The sequence below is a fragment of the Phalacrocorax carbo genome, chromosome 5 (genome assembly GCF_963921805.1).
Source record: "Phalacrocorax carbo chromosome 5, bPhaCar2.1, whole genome shotgun sequence".
Taxonomy (NCBI): Eukaryota; Metazoa; Chordata; class Aves; order Suliformes; family Phalacrocoracidae; genus Phalacrocorax; species Phalacrocorax carbo.
The window spans coordinates 35,176,103-35,197,980 of record NC_087517.1 but is presented as its reverse complement, the minus strand read 5'-3'; the positions used below and the strand labels follow the sequence as shown (position 1 = coordinate 35,197,980).

The 21,878-nt window shown below is 41.5% G+C and overlaps 1 protein-coding gene across 4 annotated transcripts in view; it reads left to right on the top strand.

Moving 5' to 3' along the window:
• Nucleotides 1-16,836: 16,836 nt before the first annotated feature.
• Nucleotides 16,837-21,878, top strand: part of MYO1B (myosin IB) — a 115,664-nt gene continuing 110,622 nt past the window's right edge. For 2 of the 4 annotated variants that reach the window (XM_064451990.1, XM_064451989.1), the window contains exon 1: nt 16,839-16,969. In XM_064451990.1, coding sequence (XP_064308060.1) covers nt 16,943-16,969 — 27 coding nt within the window. In that variant the 5' untranslated portion in view covers nt 16,839-16,942. Of the gene's footprint in view, nt 16,970-19,096; nt 19,181-21,878 lie in introns of those variants that run through there. The other 2 variants (XM_064451987.1, XM_064451988.1) reach the window with 2 other exon arrangements.

The window sequence follows — 21,878 nt, the reverse complement described above, 5'->3', positions numbered from 1 at the left end:
CCACTCACAGGCTTGTATGTTTAATGAAAATAAAAGTTCTTCAATTTTACGAGGACATCTATTTTTAAGCTGTTGCACAAAATCAAGAGAAAATTCGTGGGAAATTTAGTTTAATGGCAGTGGCCATGTTGAGGATGGACTGACTCGCGAGTGATAAAATTTTGGATGTGTTTGATGAAGCGTAATTCAGATAGAGTTGTAATCCTATTGGGACAGAGGTGATGCAATTTCTCCTAGTAAATGAGACGTCTAAATGGAATCCCTTTTTAAGGAGTACATAGCACCAGAGGATACTGCAGGTGTGCAGCATGCTCTCTTGCAGCTCATGCCAAGTAATGCTTCTTCAATGATACACTAGGGCACTATTTTATGCAATTTGCCATCAGATGACATAAATTCTCTGACAACTCTTAACTATACTGAAGCAAGCATTCTTGGAATAGGTTGTAGTACTGGAGCCAAGCAGTTAATCAGGTGTAACATGAGGCTTTGACATGATTTACTGCTGCTGGTAGCTTGTACTGGGACTGTATTGTCCTTCTGTATGTACTGTGTAATAGTTTTAAGCTGTCCTTGGACAGGGCCCTATTGTAAACAAGCTGCCTGGCTTAACTGGGATATCCTGTAAAAATATGTTGTTAAAAACTGAAGTCATTGTAAAGGATCCTACTCCTACTATTTCTGCTTCCCAAACTATTCCCACCAGTGAAGTACAGCACATGCTCTTAACTCTTGCTGTGCTGATGCTTTGCTGATGCCTGCTAGTGTGGTAATACTTTTTTCAAAATGGATCAGTCTTCGCATGCCATCTCAGCTGGCTGCTGGTGTGCACGAATCGTCTCCTGCCTGAGCTTACAGAATACAGAAATTACCACAAAAATAAAGCTTATTCTCAAGGGGTCACATAATTTTAGCACTTATTTTATTTCATGTCCCTTTGTGTCTCAGCTTAGTCACTTATGGATTGAGTTCTGAGGTTGTTATTTAAGTTAAAGGAATTTACAACAGTAAAGCCTGACATGGGGTGTAATTTTCAGAAGGAAATTCTGAGAGACATCATCAGACATCATTGACTGAGGGCAATGTCTATTAGACTTTCTGGCTAGGGACAGATGCTGAAAATGTGGGTTCTTGCAAAATGAGGTGTTGTTCCTTTAAATGGAGAGGTGTGCTCCAGTGGGTTTAGACATGCAGAATTCTTGAGGAAACAGATGCTGAAAAGTGCATTCTGAGAGCCTGCTCACAGAAATCACTGAAGTTTATAGGCAGGGTGAGATGTAGAGGAGACAGTGACCTGCATGAAGGGCCCTTGTTTTACTAATCTGCCTGTGATTCCTGGAGGAATGATGCTTCTGTTAGAGGGACTGGCCTCAGTCTGCAAAGAGGAGAACTAAGCGGTAAGCAGAGTGATGCTTTGGAGAGGTTTCTGGTTCCTCCCTCTATTCTGCTGAGTATGCTGCAGAGTACAAATCCCCTGGAATATGGACACCAGGATTTTAGCGGAACCTCAAAGGGACCCCCTGGTGGCTCTAGAGAAATGCATCAATCCCAGCTTGAAATAGCCCACTCCCACCCTGCTCACTTTTTCGTTAAAGATTAATTTGTGATATGCTTCCTTTTGTAAATTAATATATAGTTTTGAAAGTAAAGGAGGCATCACATCTTTTTAGTAAGGATTTGGATCATCCCTATAGATGGAAACAATGCTTCTGGGTTGCATGGTGGTTTGAGGAGGGAAGGGTTGTGTGGGTGTGCAGCTGTTACAAGCCATTAAAAAGTGACCTGAGCCCCCCTGAGAGCAAGCCTGGGATTAACTGTAAATTGATATCATAGATCTCCACAGTTTTCATCTCAAACACTAATTTCAGATTTCTACATAGCAGAGTTTTGCTAAATGTTCTTATTCCAGGTATTCTGGTTACACTAACCTTTAATGTGCTTTTAAAAATAGACTGCACAACAGGTCATTGGCTGTGGATATAATTTAATAATTGAAGAGTTAATCTTTCAAATCTGAACAAAAAGAATGAATCCTCCTCAGTGTATTTCCAGTATAGCAGTCAATTTAAAACTTACCCTAAAAAATAAGAAAGAAAAAAGGAAAAATGTGACAGTTTTGATTTTATATTGCAAACAGAGACATGAAAAATATGTTTTTCTTGCTTGGTTTTTAAATATATAGATGTATGTTGTCTTTGTTCTGGCAAACATTTGTCACTGATTGCTACAGGACTTGCTGTTGTGATTGTGCTGCTTTAAAGAGTCAGTAGATCTTGGAAAAATGTTTGGTGGTGTTGAAGAGAACAAGAGGGCAAGTGCTAAATTCAGGTTTGAAAGAAGCTTGCAAGCAAACCTCCCGTGGTGCAAACACTGCCTCCTTAGGTGCGACATATTTTTTTTTCTTTTTTCCCTTGATCTGATTAATTTGGATTTACTGTGGTGAAGATGGACATGCTGGTTGTTTTGTAGGTGTCAGTAACAAAAGTGAAATTACTTGATCAAGGCTGTGGGATTGGGCATTTGAGGTAATGTGTTTGCCAGAGAAGGAAGGAGTGCTTTCTGGTGGAATAGTTACCTGCAGGGGGATACTTCCCTGTAAAATGCCACAGCTAACTGAATCCAGTTATTGTGCTCCAGTATCACAGTGGAGACAAAGCAGAGGTATTTACCTCAGCTAACAGCCTGAGGCAGAAATGGTGTGGGGCGGAGGGGCCAGCGGCAGAGACCTAGCACTGCTGCTGGCCTTGAGTGTCTCTTGCGAGGCAAAAGCCTTGAGTGACCCCTCTCTGAGAGGGTTTGATGAAATAACAGCTGCGTGAGTTGTCTTGCTGTGAAATGGTTTGGTGATGGTGGTGAAGGCAGTTGCAGAAAGGATGGAGTGTCTAGCCAGGCTGGTTAACTTCTTGTAGGTGGCAGCATTGCCCAATGCTGGTGAGCCCTCAGCAGCCGCTCTAGCTACGTTGGTTCTGCAGATTTCCTACACGCTTGTGTTGATGGACAACTGTTCCTCCAGTAGCACCTGGGTATTTTGGAGACTTTTGGGGAAGTCCATGAAGAACTTCATCAGGTAAGAGTGAATAATTTTGAGGTTGAAGAGAGCTAGAAGCAACTAAACATTTCAAACAGCCTGAAAATGGTAGCAATTGGCTACCAGCTGGGGCCAGCTCTATAGCTTACTTCTATTTGCAGTCGCCTGATTGCTGCCTCTTGAAAGGAGGCAGCCAAAAGGATGTAGGAGGTGGAAAACCATATCCTTCAGTTCATAGAAGTGTTTAATTTTTAAAACGCTGCATTTTACTACTTCTCTTGATTCCTGTGGGTGGAAGCAGTTCCAACAGCTCTGGAAGCAGCTATGCAGGACAGCGATCGCTGCTTTTCAGTGAGAATATAGAGCTGGTGAGTTAGTGTGTATCTTTGTTGTCCGCATGTGTGATTTTTTTGTTTCTTTGTTTTTGTTAACTGCTAATTTAATGAAAACACAAGGAATGGAACCTAATTTTTACAATATGATTGTCTTCAGAGCAACAACAATAAAAGCGCTCATGTAACATTGCATGTAAATGACTATCAATGAGTGTTGGGGGGGAAATACAAACAAATTGCTTGTTTTTAATAAAAGAAACTGTAATAAAAGAAACTATAGCATACTACTTTTTATTTTTGTCCCTCAGCTCCTGGCTGTACCAGTTTGTACAGGGGTTACACAAGCTATTTTCAGCAAGGTAAAGCTGAAGGCTTTCCCATTCATGTAAAAAGGTGATGAACCATGGCCTTCAGAATATCATTTACTCACTCAGATGTGATAGTCATGATAGTCACGTACTGCAAAACATTTTGCCCTAACTTGTCTTTAAATTTTTCATTGACATAGTTCAAGTTCACCATTTGCTTCCCTCCCTAAGCCAACGAGACTCAGGAGGGAATCATCGCAGAAGGTTAAAGCCTATGTATAATTCGGCATTTAAGTTGCATGCCTTTTGCATACAGTAAAAGCATCAGGGATTAATGAAAGCATTTTAATGGATTTCTGTATTCATGAATCATAGCAGAAGCATGAGATCATTAGAGATAGCCTGACTACCAGATTTTGAGTCAGTAGTGGTACTTTGTATTATCAAGTACAGCTTTTCTGTGCATGTGAAAAGTTATCTGGTGAATGAATGGCGCTTTTACTTTTTCTGTTGTATTGTATTTTTATGCTGTATAAGATACATGATAAGGCTAATCAAAATAACTTTGACAAATAGAGAATTGATATCTTAAATTTGATCATGAGACCAATCCTTTGCCTTCCACTAATGTGTCTTCTGTTCTTTTTCTGAAAAACTGAAGCCACTATAGAATGTAATTTTACAACACAAAAAAGATACGTGCTGGATTCACATTCATTCCCAATTAGTGATAAAATAAGTGATATTTTCTTATAAATACATTCAACAAAAATCATCACAGTAAAATAATCATGGGCCTATTCAAAATTAAGGTAAGAAGACAAGTTAGATCTACCTGTGACATGTAAGGTATCTCTTAGCATGTGGAACAATTTCTCTGTGTAATGCCTAGAAACCCAACTGCTCAGTACACTGAAATAGTGATGTAAAAAAATGGCTGGAAGTGTACAGCAGAGGACGGTCTTGCCCGTGAGAAGTTTTGGATGCCTCTGGGTTCTGTGACTAGCAGAGCAGAGCTCAGTCTGCAGCCACTGGAAGTGTTTCAGTAAAGCAATTTAGAATATTCTGGATCTGGAATAAGTTAATACTTCATTCTTTTAACAACCCTATCGTATTGACCTGATTTATGGTCCCCCTCAAGTTTCTCTAAAGAGAGGCTGCAGGAAGCTGCTTCTACTGTTGATCTTGAGGAGTGCAGGAGCCATGTTGTAGGCTGGATAAAGGGCATTTCTTTTACCCTGTATTTTGTATGCCATGCCTGTCTATTATCCACATGGACTTGCATAGTGTGATTGTGAAAATGCTGTGGTCTGAATTACCCTCATTCTGCCACAAAATCATCAGTGCCTAAGCCTTGGAAGCCAGAGATTCTTGTAACTTCCCTGCCACAAGTCCACTGTAGGATTTTGAGGACAACAGTATCCACCAATTCAGAATACAGGACTAGAAAGCTATTACTTAGTATTGCAAATGAATACAGCCGTCATAGATTAAATGTCACCATATGGATCATTGCTATTCATGAAGAAAACAGAAATGTTATGTATATCTTGTAGGTTGCTTTATTTTTCTTTAAATGCCAGGGAGCCTAATTTCTCACTTTCTAACGAGGCCCCTTTGCCTCATTGTGGCATTGTCAATGGGCCTTAGTCAGGCTGAGTTTCGTACTATTCCTTGAAGGTTCCCTATACTGCTGGAGGGAGTCATAAGGAGTATTTAATACAGATGGAAATCAGACCTAGTACTCTATCCAGGAGACAATAGCTCTGTTTATAAAGTCATTAAAAAATGAGGAGAGTGACTTCAAAATAGCAGAATGAACAGACACTTCCAAACTCCATTAGAAACTGAACAAGCTGGACAGAAACTTGTGTTATCTCATAAAGTGATAGTTGTTTCCTATAGAGACCATATGGAGCTTCATAAGAATAGCTGAGATTGACCCTAACGGTGTTAGGCATGAGCTTTCTTTAACCAGTCATTACATTTGTTAATGGCTTTTTTTCCCCACCACAATCAATGTAAAGCAGCTACAGTGATGCACATACTTTTATATCACATATCTATATAAGATAATGAGTAAGATCATTATTGCTATGAACCCTTTTTTTTTCCTATCTGAGCAATGACATCAAAATATCTAACAGTGTTCTAGAGGAAATGGCAATACATGCATTTAGACAGACCTTGGTTGATGGCTTACAATTCTTTGTAAAATCTTTGCATGTTTGCAGAAGATGCATGGCTTGCAAAAATTCAGACCTATAAAATACAAGATTTGATACACAGCACTAGGCCAAACTGACTGGTTTAGGGCACAGGGGAGAATTCTCATCTAATTACTACCATGCGTGTTTGGTTGTTGGTCTTTTTTTGTCAGTGTTCCTGATTTAGTTTCACAACACAGAAATACCATATTTCTCCTCTCCTGATTGTTCAAGACATTTTGATTATTAAAATACATTTAGCATAATTTCTTTTCTTAGCCTTGCAGTGCTCCCTTTGAGCATCTGTTTGAATTATACCGAAGCAAGCTATGATTTCGCTGGCTTAAAATTTCCAAGACTGGATGCCAGTAGCAATGTGTTTGGCTACTGCCTTACTCTAGTCCTGCCAAAGCAGAAACTCCTCAGGCTATTCACTTCTGATTTTTTTTTTTTGGGGGGTGGGGGGTGTCAAACCATAAAATAAGAGACGCATGATCCAGTGTTAGTTTTGATTGGCTTTCAGACTAATTTATCAACACACATCCCTTCCTCTCTGCAAAAATAGTACATAGGAGTTCTATAATAATGGAAAAAAATTCTGCTTGCTTTAGCAATGGGAAGAGAAGGGATCGGAATAGGCCCAGCATGAAAATGTTATGGTGGTGAATATTAAGCCTTTGCAGCTAGTGTTTGCAGCTGTAGAGAATGTTTTCTTGTAATCTTATTCTTGTCTTTATAGTTATTATACTGAGTAACTTATTCTGTTTGCTCAGGAGATGTCTATGTTTGGCACCCTGTAGAGCTGGAATACGTAACACTTTCTTCTTTTTTAGGAAGAGTACACAGAAGAAAGAGAATAAGACAATATTTAACACATCCCTTGTGCAAATAAAATGAGTTACCATAGATGATTATTATGTTTGAAACCAGCTGTAGCTAACTGGTTCACAAGGAAATGGTTGGGGGGGGGAGGAAGTATATGCTGCTCAAGACTTTTTAACATAGATGCTGGAAGGACAAAAGCAGATGGGCAGGATTTCGCTTTTTATAAAAAAAAAAAAAAACAAACCCAACTTGTTTTTGTTTACTCTTCAAGTGCCAACTGAAAAATAAATGTGACATCTAAGATCTGTAAGTGATTAGCCTTACTTTTAGAAATTTTTTTAAGACAAGACTACAGGATGCATGGTCTCCCTAGTTAAAATTACAAACTGCTTAATATTAACTTAGATGAGCAATTATGCCTCAAAACACCAGCTCTAAGGGAATGTGTGCAGTGAAGGCTAAAGCATGACTTCAGGTCATGCAACCAGTCCTTGTATTGCTCCGTTCTGCCATGGCTACAGCTTTGGCCATTTCAGAGGTGGTTCAGAGGCAGTCTGGGGGCTCCCATCCATGCGTTCCAGCTGCTGTAGCTGGTAGGTGTTGTCCTAAGATTAAACAGTCAGCTGGCATCTGGGGCAGACTGTTTCTCTTTTCCTTTCTCTTATTCAGCTTACATTTCTATGGATCCTTTAGGAAAATATAAGTTGAGGGGAGCAGTTTCCTCAGCTGTGCCATAGTCTTCTGCTAATGAGGACTGGCAAGCTGTGTGTCCTAAAGCAAAAATTTACTATTTAAGTGATAATCTGGTGTTCTCATGTTAGATCTCAGCGTGGTGGTGAATTTAACCCTGTGTGAAGCAGTTGCATGATCCTACTCTGTGCTTGGACTTCAGGAAGTTTGTCTTGCATTATGCTTTTTCTTAAATACAGAGATAAAATTATTCTAAACAAAATGCCCTGAAATGTGTGTCTGTTTTGAAATATCCATGTAATGTGGACAAGGGATTATTACGTTGGCAGTGACATTTCCAGCACATCTTTGTGTACATAGCTTTGAATCTGAGCTTCATGATGTGTTGTATTTGGAGTGGTGGCAGATAAGAGCTTTGGAACAAAGCTCGACTATCCTGAGGAAGTGTTAATGCAGCTGCAGGATCAAGCTAAAAGGTGAAGTTCTTCACCACCTGATACCTTCAGTGTAGACTTAGAGCATGGTTTTCAGGAAACAGTTTATTTGCTGAATATGAATTTCACTAAAATTCCTAAAAGTTTCGTTGCAATGAAGGCTGAAAAAGCAAGAAGGACAAGAGGCTGCGGAAGTAGCTGCAACCCTTCTTCTCCAGTTGAAAAGGATGTAAAGGACCAAATGAGTGTCACTGGCAAGTAAGTGTGCACTTGCCCCTTAATTAGTTGAATCTTACTTTCAGAGGATAGGGCTTTGTTTCTGCAGGTGGCTGAACATATTAATTGGTATTTCATACCCCTTTCTATGCACATCTTTCTGGTGCAACTTTTTTCTTCAAAAACTTCAAAGATAAAACTGCAGTATTACTGTATCAGTAATACAGATGCTGAGTGAGCCAGAGCAATAAGAGTCTACCCTGAGGGAAGGAGTGGGAAACCCCAGTGTAACGTACTGAATATTTCAATAGTGATATCTCTGTCATTAATAAATTCGTAAGAAGCTGTTGTGCAACAGTACACAGGACAGATCAGTAAGCATTAGAAAAGCCTTGTTTTAGTAGATTAGTAATCATGCAGGGCAATTCCAATTTCACAGGAGATATTTTAATATGATCTGAACCACTATGTACGAAAAGTATAAGTTCAAAAGGCGTAATAAAAATCTTATATTAGTAGAAAGAGTTTAATGATTTAAAAAATTGCACAAAAGCCTTTTTACTCTAAATTAAACACCTGTATGGTTTTTGCAACAATATGGCAGACTACTGGCATAATCAAAAAACAATAAAAACTAATCAAAGGATAGAATGAACCCATATAAATTCACCTCATAAATGAGGTGAAAGGACTAGTTTTCTGAAGGGTTTGTTTTTAAAACTGATGCGATATTTAGTTTCTGGCTTTCAGTATGGCTTTTAATTTGGAATCCTCTGCTCCTAACACGTGCAAGGAATAGCAAAACCATAGCTAACATTAGTACATCCAGTTGTGTTTTTATTCTTACCTTTGGCACAAAGATTTGTCATCTCTTTTAAGCTTTTAGATACAGAAGCACAAAGTAAAAGGCTTTTAGAGTGAGGGTGTCCCTTTCCAGTTTCCAGTGAGGCTCCAGGACAGTTTCCTTTGCTCTCTGGGTTTACAAGGACAGCCCAAAACTTGGCATAGGTGGCCGAGGCAAAATTGCATCAAATCCTAAATGTTCTGCTATCTAAAGTCCAGACTTCAAGTCCAGCCACCGCCACTCAGGATAAGCTCATTCTTTTTGGCCTGACCAATGCTTAGCAAATAAAATCTGGCTGTTCAAAAGATCGAGGCCATGATGAACTCAGATACTTGCCCACATCATAGTCTGGATGTTTAAACAAGACCAAGTTGTTCATTAACGTTGATAGCCTTTAAAAGAAATACTTCCTTAAGTCTGAGATTGATTAAGGCCTCATGCCTCTCACATTGTGCTGTCAGGTGAGCAGCTGCAGACTAACAGGGTTGATATCCCAGTTTCTGCTCTGAAAAAAAAAAAACAACCAACAACCCAACAATGCATTTTCCTCATGAGCTTTGAAATCTCAAAGTAATAACCGTTGGTGAGTGTTTGTATGAAATGTGCAGTGGTCTCGGCAGTGCTCATTCATTCCTCTGAGCCTGTGTCTACTGGATTTTCTCACATGGAGAAAGGTATCTATTCTTTAAACAAGAAAATGTAAATTAATGTCTTTTGTAGGAAACAGGCTGAATAAGGATCTACTACAGACCTAGTTCTGTATGTAGGCAGAGGTGGTTTCTGGATTCAAGTCATTAATTTTCCTCCCTACAGTCAAAAACATTCATTATAGCCTACCTAGTTTTACTTGAAGTCTACCAGCTTTGCTGCAATACAGCCTTTGGGAGATTTTTCTCTCTTTTCTGGTGTGCTATCTTGATAAAGTTACCAATCCTAATTCTTGCACCAAAGCAAATGCGTTTTATCTGTGATCCTTTCATCGGATCACAGAAACTCCCTCCCCATGAGTATTCCTTTCAAGGGCTTGAATAGCATATGTATCCTCAGTATCTGCTTCTCCATTGCCTTTTTACATTGCTTGTTGCCCTGTGTTTCAACAGGCTGCTCAGTTCTGTGGCCTTGATGACACATCGTTGGCTTTGACAGCATGTTTAGCATGATGCTAAACCATTACACAGAGTGGTTGCCTGTAAAGTATGGTGCAGTAACCTTCATCAAGCACCCTATAGTGGAAGTTTTTCTGGCATTGTCCCTGCTGAGGTAACTGCTAGATATAAGAGGCAGTACAGCAAAGAACTTGGACCAATCTGGACTCTTCTCATTCTTTTTGTATAGGCGTAAGCAGCAAATGAGATGGAGAAGAGGGGCAGGCACCCTTCTCCCTCATCTCTTTTCCAGTATTTATAAAATGTATGGCAGGAGCAATCTTTGTGATCTACGAAGTACAATGCATCTAACTCTCCCTGGCCCCTGGGAAGGGTGATATGTTGGAGGAAAGGTTCCTTTTTTATCTCTTTCCCTCAGGACCCAGTCTCTCATTAATTTTTTAAGGCAAAAAGAGTAATTAATCCCTTAAGCAGGTGCTTCAGACTTCACAGACAGATGAAATGACAGCTTTCTAGCTATTTTTTTCTCTCTTAGTTGTGCTTTCCTAAAGAAAATAGTGTCATGTGTATGCCCTTTCTAGTTGCCTGTTATATTAAAACAGGAAATCACTTTCTTTCATGAATGTGCTTTTTCTGTGTGGAAGCTGTTGGGTAATTTAGTCCAAAGTCAACTGAACGTCTTTAGTTACTTCAGAGATAACATGTCCTACAGATGGTTTCAATTAATATTTGTTCAGGACTGTCTAAAGCAAGTAGTCAGTCTGCTTGTTTAGTAAGTGTCAGTTAGAAATATCTCTCTTCATGCAAGTGAAATGTGACCTTCAGTCTTCTTGTGGTCTGCTGGGTAATACCCCCAAAATGGCTTGGTACAGGGTTTTAATTTATGTCCTCCTCTCTTTACCTTTTTTCACCCGGTGTTGGAAGTGGGCGTAATACCCGGGGCTTGTGGGACAGTCAGCATCTGTGTGAGGATCAAAAATAGTGATCTTTGTTAAGCAGTTATTATGGATTTTACAGAGGGTATTCTCAATGTTCAAAGCCTGGTTCAGTCCAGCTCTTCTGCTTCAAATAACCATGCATTTAGGAATAGTACTTAAACATGAACATGGTTTATGCACTTCACTGGCTGCAGTCTCTCAAGAAGTAGCAGGGCCTTTTTACTTAAACCAGTTGTGGAGATAAGGATGGTTTATTACTCTCACAATAAGAGTGTTTCTTGAGTGAATATGAAATAGCAAAGTGGATGCTTTGAAGAAAAGATAGACTGTGACTGCCTGTTGATGAGATCTATTTAAGCAAATGGTTTGTAATACATACCATAGGACAACACATGCACAGGACCAAACACCATAAATATATAGGATTTGATTATAATATGTACATTTTGCTTGTGTAAAAATGAGAAGATATATATATTATGCAGAATAATAATCACAGAATAGCTAAATCATACACAATCAATGAATGCTGGAAGCGTTCATGTAAGATACATTTTGACAGACTATACATTTAATAAAGCATATTCTTGGGTTCAAACAGGTAGTGGAGTAGCTTGAGTAAGTGCACTGATGAAGAGTTAATAGGGCAATGTAGAGGGAAGTTGCACTGATGTGTTTGCTCTGTTTCTGTTTGGACAGAGATAAAAGTTTGGCTGAGGCATCAGTTACATTGCCTTGCTTCTTCCACTAGAATTGCAGTTGGTTCATGCTGGTGTAGCTGAGGCTGGATTCAAGATCCGTGCTTCAAGAGGTTGCAAATAGCATCTCTTACAAGCACTGCATTCACCTATGATGGAAGCAGAAACACGCCATATACTTATGTTATTGATTTGCTTCTTGTTGGCAAAAATTTGCACTCCTAAAGAGTTCGCTATGTTGAAATAAAGCTGGCGAACAAAGAAATTGCTATTTCCCTACACATAAGACATGAATAATCTCCAGTGAGTAGTTAACATTTGGGGAACATAGGAAGAACTCTGATGCTGGCAGCATCTGTCCGGCATGTACAGTCACATCCATCCCAGTTGGGTTACCTTCCACAGGCCTTTCTTGCAAATAAGTTGGAAGAAAAAATTGTCCTTATGTGCCCTAGATAAGTTGATCTCTTTTCTTTAGCTAGCAGGGGAAGTGGAAGACTCTCAGGCTTAGAAAACTATTAAGATAAAACTTCCAGAAATATCTTATTTCTGAGTTCTTTAGCCATTGATTTTTTTTCATGCTGCATTTCTCTTTATTATTTTTTCTGCTTTCATTGTTGCTACCATTCATAGACTGGTGGATAGCCAGCAAAGAGCTTGGCTGAACTGTCCATCTGTCTGCACTTTTGCTTGGAGCCAAAAAAGGTTTGAGTCCACAGCCTAAAACTTGCATAGTCAGTTCCTGTTTAAACTCTTCTTTAAGGAAATCACAAAGGTGAGAGAATCATACATAATTAAAGGAAATATACATAAAATAACTTCTTCATATGTAACTACATGTACACAGTTCAGTATTAGTATTTGTGATAAGACCTTGTATAAGGCCTTTGTTAAGATTTCAGAGTTTCCTGTTAAAGACCCAGGTCATTCTCTTTTAAAACTTCTGTTGTCTTAAATGGTGCAACTTTTTTTCTAACACCATCTTCTGTCAGTTACTTTTGTAAGAAGTAGGCTGTTTTGGTTTTTTGTTTGGGTCCCCCCCACCCCCCAAATTCTAGTGTAAACTGCAGACCAGTTTTAGATGGTGGGAAAAATAATAATAAAACATAACTCCTCATTAGAAGTCTTGATAAATATATTGTAGAAAATTCCACATGTTTTCATACTACCACACAGGAATGGTCATTCCCAGTCTGCAGCAACTTGTTAAGCCTTGATACATGACATGTGGGATTTACTATTATGATATACTTGGCTTTATTCTGAAAAGAAGTTTGAATATACCTACAGTTCAATTCCAACGCTTTTGTGTTGGGTAATTTTGTTTGCAAGAACAGTACAGTCCAATATCCTTAATCCAAGTACAAGTTTTCCTTCTTAGCAGAGTCCTTGATAGCAGAGGACCGTACAAAGCACAAGAACGCGTCACTGCTACTTTCATATGCCTGTGGGAAGGAAGATCCTCACAAACAGATGTTACACGTGGTTAGAAGTCTCAGTATAAGGGCAACTCTGTCTTTAACACATCACATAATGTGCTTGGGAACCCACAAAAACACATACGTTACAAAATCAAAGAGTTCTGTGAGAAGCATATAAAATGGGAAAAGATATCCGTAATTGCCCTGCTGCAAAGATTTGCAGACTGTATATTCCTGTATGCACAGAGATCGCAGCATGAATACTTTACTGCTTTTCTTAACTTTTCAGTACCCAAAGAAACTCTTCTCCCTAGTGCTCCCTAAGCTTCAAACTAAAGATTTTTCCCTTGCCGCTTAATGAGAAGACTGATCTGACGTGAACTTTTGAATCTCGCAGGACACTGGGCCTTTCCCTCCCTTAAATATGCTTTTTTATGACTTGCTTGAGGGGGTGTTTGTGAAGGAATGCATGCAGCCATGTCTCAAAAAAGTTTCTTTTTCAGAGGGTGGAAAGATTAATTTGTTATACTAGGAAAAAAGGGGCCTTCTCCTGTTCCATGACATCAACAGTGCACCTCATTGGGGTGTGTGTGGGAATATTATTTAGGAAGGCTGCAATTGTAAGAGTTACCTCTCAGCAAACTCTTCCTTAAGCCCTTGAAATACATTCCACATTTGCAGAATTACAGGGTGACAGTTCAGAAGGTTCTCATAGCTTTCTTATGTTTTTAATTTTCTTTTCTTCTGCTTTTTTTTTTTTTTTTTTAATGGATTTTACCTTGAACTGAAAAGCAGACACATACTGCGAATCCATCCTGGGAAAAGTTACTAAGGCAGGTTAGCAGGGAAAGTTGCATGTGGTTTGTTTAAAAAATAGGAAGAGAAGACAAACTGTTTGGGGACTCCTGGTTTCATGACTCAGCGTGCTGATCCAGCAGCTAGTGAGTCCATCGGGCAGTGTAGTACCTGCTTCCCTGGGGAGTCCATTTTTCTGTGCGCTGCATCCCAGATACTTATGAAGAGAAACCAGAAAATAATCACCCGAGTATGTAACAGGGAGGTGCTCAGCCCTTCAGAGCAGATGAAGTGCAAGGAGGTTCATTCTGCTTGGTAGCAACTGGGTCCAGCTGCTGAGACCACTGGATCAGACTGGGCATGTGCCCTTGTACAAAGTGCTTACAGAGCCACGGAGTCTGCCAGTGTTGAACTCTCCAGGAGTTTTTCCATCCTTCCTTCCTGCTGGCTGCTAAGGAGGACACCCAAATCCATTTCTGGGGAAATTTTGTTGAATTGAATCAGCCAGCCCCAGACTTATACCCAGTCAGTTTTCAAATGTGTTTTCAAAGGAAAGAACTGAGGAAATGAAACTTCTAACATATCCCCGTTGTAACTTGGTCATGCTGATGTAAAGATCTCGCCAGTGTTAGCACTGACAGGGCAAAACTTTTCCAGATGTGCCTTTTGAGAAGCCCGAATGTGTTGATGCCTCCAGGGAGCACTCAGCTGCTAGATAGAGCCTGGTGTGTGATGGCAGGAGGCAGGGGCTGAGCCACCTCCATACCAGGGGTTTCTCGGCTATCACAGGACCGTTAGCATGAAACCTACAAGTTAAGTTTGGGGACTCTGGTAGCTTACATCACATACCAAAATTATTTCAAACCTGAATTAGCAAAAAAAAGTGAATGCTGCCTGTCAGATCCTGTCCTGTGCTTAATGCCAACACACAGGCTGAAATGTCCCCTGGGGAAACCTCTTCTCTTCAGTTCTAAGTCTAGACCCTCAGGCTGTCTTACGCAGGTCTTTGCTGCAAAGAACAAAAATCCTGTGCTAATTGAAGGCATATTGCTGCCTCTCAACAACAAGGGAAACTCCCTATTTGGCAAAATCAGGAGACGTTATGGCAAAATGGAAAGTTGACAGTTTTTAGACAGATGGGAATACAAATCCTGTATATTGTTGCAGACGGCAGATGATCTGTCTGAGTACTGAATTAACCGATGCTTTCCAAAGCACCTGCGGAGCTTTCCAGCACGTGGCTGTACAGAGCCACTGCTTGTTCGTTCTAACTTGCATGCAATTTAATTTGCCACAGGAGGGTGAAGGATCAGCTGTGTTCATGTACAGTTTTTGCTTTCTGGTTTTGCAGTCACAAAACTGGAATTATCTGGACTACTGGCAGTTTGTTTGTCGAATCATTCACTTGTGTGCAGACAGAGCTCAAACCTGTGGCCATTTTCCATGACAAAGAAGCCACAGACTTGTTAAATCCCTGTGCTCAGCCTTGGAGCAAGATTTCCTGCTGATGTCTTCTGAATACTGTTGTGTTTGTTGTTGTTTTTTTTTTTTTTCTTGAAGTGGAAAAGTATTATAACTACCGTAAGGGTATATTTCCAAAACTTCTGGTATGCACTCAGTCCCACTGAGTTAGAACAGAGGTATAGCTGCAACATTTTATAAGTGTGCAGAATTTTCTCACCAAGTATAGGAAAAATGGCTAAGCTTGGTCTTGTAGTTAAGCACGAGATTAGAAACATGGACATCTAAATTGTGTTTTCAGCTCTGTCAAGTAATTGCTCTATTGTTTTTGGCTGAGTTTTATTTCTCGGCAAGGTTGGCTAGGAAGTACTTCTAGCCATTGACTAGTGCTCTTCCAATTGCCAAGGATTGTCCTAGGCAGACTGAAGGACTGTTGTGGGTTTGATTCGTGGTTTATCAGTCAAAATGGGTGCCCGAATCACTAGTTTTTCCCTTCCAATCTTAGCAATAGCTAGTTTTACAGTTGGTTTACTTGCTTGACTTGTGAAGCTGTAGGCCTTAAGGCTGTAGTCAAGAGAATATAATCCAACCTGTGGAAATGTCCAAAGGGAGAAAAAAAAAAAGGGTCATCTGTAAATAAGCAGCTCCTAAACTGCTCTGATGTACACAGGTGTCTGCCACAGCTTCTGGTGAGTCCATGATTCCCCAGCTGCAAAACAGGGATGCAGCCACGTTCCTGTTTTCACTCTGAAATTGCTGTAGGCTGTTGCCAAACGAAGCCTCTGGCTCTGCCCTTTCAGGATGACGTGTGCATGCTAAAGAAAGCATATTTAATGATTCAGTGTTGGAAATTCCCCTTAAATATTCTCTAGGTTATATCTAACATTCAAAAGAGGCCTGACTATGTGTTGAATATTGATTAACCCTGATCAAGAGATATGGCCCAGGCTATACCATTTGGCTTTAAGAAATGAGCCATTTCTTAAAGAAAAGAATTCTGGGTGTCTGCCTGATCATCTGTGACCAGGCACACCTTTTAATTTATTTTAGTTTTTCTTTTCATTTACTGCAGATTGAGTCAGTGGTAATTATGGTAGTCCAATAGATGTAGTAGAATGAAAAAAAAGAAATTATAGATTGAGTTGTGATACCTGTTGTATTGTATTAACTTGCTTTCAGGAAAGAACACCGGTTTCAGGACCAATGTTTCTTATTAAGCCACAACAAAGCAAAGAGTGTAAGATGTAGCATTTGGCTGCTAATTCACATTTTATAAAGACTGAGAATAGAAAATTGCCCCAGAATAAGGATGGGTAATGAGATATCTTCTTTCACACAGATCTGAAACAAGGAGGGAATGGAGTGCTGGAAGGCTGGGGAAAACTGCATATTTTTGGTTAATTTCCTGGAGGACAAGGCAGCCTCACGAGGATGCTTAATATTATCTGTGTTACAAATGCTACCTAATGTCACCAGCTATTACAGATGGTCATTCTCATTTGCAGGAATCTAAGCATCAAATGAGCATGAAGAGTGCGCCTGAGAAGCAGGCACGATTAAGCCTTTTGAAGCACAGCAGTAAGACCATGGAAGGAAAGCGACACTGGTTTTTTCCTGTGTTGAAGCTTCTCTTTGGATGAAATGGAGAATTTTAACCTCTGAGGTAGAAAATGTTGTCTTTTCATGCCAATGCAATGACCTACAATAATTTTAATGTGTAAAGTTGAAATAGGTGCTTTCTCTGTGAAATGGTTGCAGTTACTGTCTTGTGATGCTACTCACTGCTCTGGGTGCGTTGTTGATAAATAGTGTTGGCCGGACAGTAACTGTTTTCCTTACAAAAGCTTGAATTTAGTTTTCATTCAGATTTGGAGTAAAAGGAAATTATTACTTCTTTTTTTTTTTCCTTCATTGATTGGGAAAGAATGCAATAACCATGTCCCAGAACAGCAAGCTGAGTCATGAGCAAAGCACTCACCTCTGAATGGAGAACAGGGCAAAAGGGATGGGGTCAATGGTGCTGCTCAGGAATGGTTCTTGCCTGTGTGCCTTTCAGACCAACCAAAACCTAAATTCTCTTCCTGAGAACACCGGCATCAGAACTGTAATTTTTTTCCATAGAACCGAGTTTTGACCAAGCCTTCAATTGTCAAGTGGGAAAAATACTTTGTTGAAATGGTTTTGATCACTTCTCATGAAAGCAGTCATTATTTTTACAGATATAAAAACTTCAGGGCAAAACAAATCTAGGGAGCTAAGCATCTGCTCAGAATATCTACAGATAATAAAATAGGGATGAGTCTATGAATTGGTAGGGCTGTAGGGCTCGAGTTCCTAGAACTCATCTGAAAGCTGTCGTTAACATTTATATAGTTACAGATTTGAAAAATTGTGTGAGAATGCAATATCTTTCTATAAGCAGAAGGACTACCAAGGAATAGCATATGTAGCTGAAAATATAGTATTGACGTTGAAATAACTGAAGTGTTTTAATGAGAAAGGCTTTCAAAGTGCAATTTGCACCTTTACTGTGTGGTTCTGATCACATGGAATTGGGTGATGTAAGCTGGATTTCTGCCACATACGAAGTTTTGGTTGTGTGTCTGCAGTTCAGGTCCTCTTTGCTGTTACCTATCAAACATGGGCTTAGCTTGTAGCTGAACTGAAGCTTATTGCAGCTTAAAAACAACCCAGCTCAGAAACAGTGCAATGGTTCAGCCCTTTTCAACTCTTGCAGAAGTAAGTGGAGTGCGTAGGCTTAAAGAGCCAGAGAAAAAAGCCAAATTTACCTTTATCTCCTCCTTTAGGTTTTTTAAAATTTTTTTTCTCTTTAAATATAATAGTTCTTATATGTAATTTGGTTAGCTTGAAAAGCCTACTTGCAATAATGAAAAAATAACATAAAGACAATGTGGTAATTGGTTTCTTAGGAAAAAGTACACATAGTGAAACTTTTCACGTGAGTATTTTGCCAGGAAGTGTGTGAGTGTAATACTCAGACCTAAATACTCCCCTGGCTGATCTGTGCATTGGGGAGTTTTTATGGGGGTGGGGAGAAAAGTCTGCTTATTTTCCTTCAGACTCAGTTTCAGGCCAGCAAATGGCTGTGACACGGTATGAATATGGCCCTTAGGGTTTTTTCTTTTTACTTTTTTTTTCTTCCCTTTTCACACAATGGGGTAGTCGCCCTACATTGTTGATGGCTTATGCGCTTATCAGGGGCAGGATTGGGAAGATAAGATAGGTTATGTCAGAGCTTGCTGTAAATACTTTTGGGTGCTTGCATTTAAAATGCTGGTATGTTTTGAGGAGGTGCTGAAAACATTATTGCAGGAATCTAGGCGGGGATGTTGGGTTTCATGGTAAGATAGGTCAGTTCCTCTTTTTGTTTAGTTTTTGAAGGTGAAAGGTGAACTATATGGTGGGGGGGTTTGGAATAAAAGACGATGCTAGGGTAGAGCTGGAGAACTGCAGAGGCTTACAGGTCTGGGTCGTACGGCAAACAGGACGGGTGAAACCCCCGCCCCGAGCCCCCCACCTTTACAGCACACGGGGAGGATGGGGCGAGGAGGACTCCGGCCCGGAGCACCTGGGGGTCGCCCGCGGAGGGGGGAGCGCCCTCCGCGGAAGAAAGGGGGGGGCTGGGGTGGGCTGGCGCCGCGGGCGGGCTGCGGGAGCGGTGCCCGCCGGGCGGCGCTGCGGGGCCGGGGCGGGCCGGGGCGGGCGCGGCCGGGGGGCGGCGGCGCCTCCGCCCCCCGCGGGCGGGGCCGGGGCCGGGGGTGCGCCCCGCTCCGCTCCGCTGCGCCGCCGGCTCGGGCGGGAAGCGTCGGGCGGCCGCGGGACGGCGGGAGGGCAGCGCCCTTCGGCGGCAGAGGTACGGCTCCCCCCGCGGGGGGTGTTGGGGTTCCCCCGGGCCGCCTTTGTTGTGCGGGATCGGGGGGCGGCGGGGCTCCGGTACCGGCAGCCCGGCGTGACCCGCCGCGCCCCCCGCGGGGCCGGGGCCGGTGCCGCAGAGGCTTGGGGTAGGGGGGAGTTGGGCACCCGGTCCTGCGGGAGAAGGGAGCGGTGGTACCGGGTGCCGAGCCTGGGAACCCCGGCGCCTTCCCGGGGCAAAGCTGCGGCTTTGGGAGGATTTACGGGCGCTGTGGGTTTCGTTAGCATCGGGTGGACGGTTGTGGGCTTTTAGGCAGCTTAATTTAGGCTTGAATGCTGGTGTGCGCGCACGCAGAGATGGTCCGGATCTTACCCTTTAAAATAAGAACGTGTGCGTGCTTTTTCTGGAAAGAGACCGTGGCATCTGTTTCTTCTTGTCTAAAATAATTGCTGTGTGCGCGCAGCTTCGCTTAATTCAAAAGAGCGGGTTCGGTTATGGGAAGAGGGGAGGACCATGGGAAGAGTGTCGCTAACTTGGAGCAGGATGATAAATTCTGCCGTCGGGTAACTTTTGGAGAAGAGACTGAGGGAAGGACTTTCCAGGACAGGGTTGTTGTCCCAAAGAGCTTGCTTGTGAGGACGGCTTGGTGTAGCCTCCCAGCTAAGACCATCTGTTTGCGCCTGTGGAGGCCGAGGCTGCTGGGATGTGGTGTAGGACATCTGCTACTGCTGTGTTTTGGGAAGGGCATCCCTTTGTTCTTCGGAGTGGCCAGAGCCTCCCGTGCAAAACAATGGCCATCTGAGCAGGGCCTGTAGGGAGTGGGGCTGGCGGTACGGTCACGACGTGCATAGGACCAGCACGCACTTGCCTTACCGCAGTACCTGTGTGCACATCTGTCCGTGTGCATGCGTGCTGTTTGCTTTTTTGAGTCATTTAAACCTTTGCCATTTCAGACAATGTGATTAAATCAGTTACAATGTATTTAATCAGGACGACTATCCTGAAGGACAAACATAACAGTAATGAAACAAAACCAAACTCCTCTTAAAACGTATGTTGGAGAAACTATTTAAAATAGGTTCTAAAAAGATTAGAAATTGCTACTGGAAAATGTGAAGGTCAGGTAAAATAGCTGACTCTGCAATTTTTGAGTTGAATCATGAGTTTCCCATATCCGGCTGTCCTATTGTTAATTGTGAATTAAGGCTGGCAACAAGCTGCCCATCTTTCCCAGGATGAATCATCACTTTGTCAAGCCTGGTGTCAAAAACAAGGCTTTCCCCAGAAGCACACAGTGGTTGGGAACAGAAATAGTCCGACCCATCTGTTAAAGTTGAGTGAAGTGCTTGGCCGCTTTTAAACATATTAAAGGTAATGGCGTTCTTCTCCTTATGTGTTTTTATTTCCAGTTGTCCCAGGCCTGAGTTTAAGAATGTCTTTAATTTAGTGCTCAATGCAACGTGCTGCCTCTGGCTTGATTCTGTGTCAAGGTGTAATAGTTGCAGCGTTCCCGTTATTCCCAGAGTGGCATACAGTGGTCACCGCTCATATTCGTGTTTACCACCGTGTAGCAACTACCGATGTGTTAGGTTACTACGAGTTCCCCCCTTTCCTTAGGAAAGAAGATGCTTCTGGAAACACTGGTGTGGTATTAGGTGGCGTGTTTAATGGACACCTTAAAAGCTTCTAGCTCCATATGGGCACCACAAACAGACTGAGTGCTCCACAAGGCAAAGGTGAAAGAACTCATGAAAGCATCTTAGGTCACAGAAACTTACCTTTTTTCCTTTCCTTTTTTTTTTTTTTTGTAAGAGACCCTGTTAAATCACATCTGTGGGGGGGAACTACGTGAGGAAACGGTGCCAGGGGATGGTAGTTTAATTTAGCTATGTGCGTTAGCCCTTTCAAACGTTGTGCAAGACTTCATGTAATTCCCTTTAGAAGGGCAAATGTACATTACAAGCCTATGAGTGCTTCTAGGGGAAGGGAAAATAAAGGTCTGGCAAATGAGAGGAGGAAGTGGGAGAGAGAAATTGGAAACATAAGCAAAGCCATTAGTTTTTCCCACTGCACTCTTAAGAAACTGCTGGCAGTATACTGGAGATTCTCTGCCTCATGGAAGTGTCATGGACTTGCTTCACATGATCCTCTGAGATCATCCGGTTTCTCTGAGCTCTGTGGGAACAGAAATTCCTCATGTTGGAGCCTGATCTCATCTTCCTTCAGCAGCAGTAATAGCAGTGGCTTGGGAATCGGAGAGGAAGGTGAAGAAAGCACAAGCGGGATGGTTTGGAGAACAGCTTAGTGCTCATGCAGGCCCATCTGGACACCGTGTTTCCTCCTTTTGCTTGCCCTGTGTGGTCAGAGCTGGGACAAACACTACCATGCCGGCCAAAGTTAAGCGCTCTGTCAGTGTCCTGAGCTTATTAGTGCAGCTTACGTGTCAGACCATCCTATAAATCTTACCTTATATTTCATTCATCCTTTTTATTGTGCTAATGAAGAACAAACTGAAATGGAAGATGGTGACTTGAGTGATTGTATGCACCAGGCTTAGGGAATTTCCTGAGTTTAATCAAAGGCAAAAAAAAAAAAAGGCTTTCTTTTTCCCCCTAGGGAAATTGGGTACTAGATACTAGTGCTAGTAGGTAGGTACTTAGTCTTTTAAATTTTTGGAGCCTTCTTACTTTGAAATAAA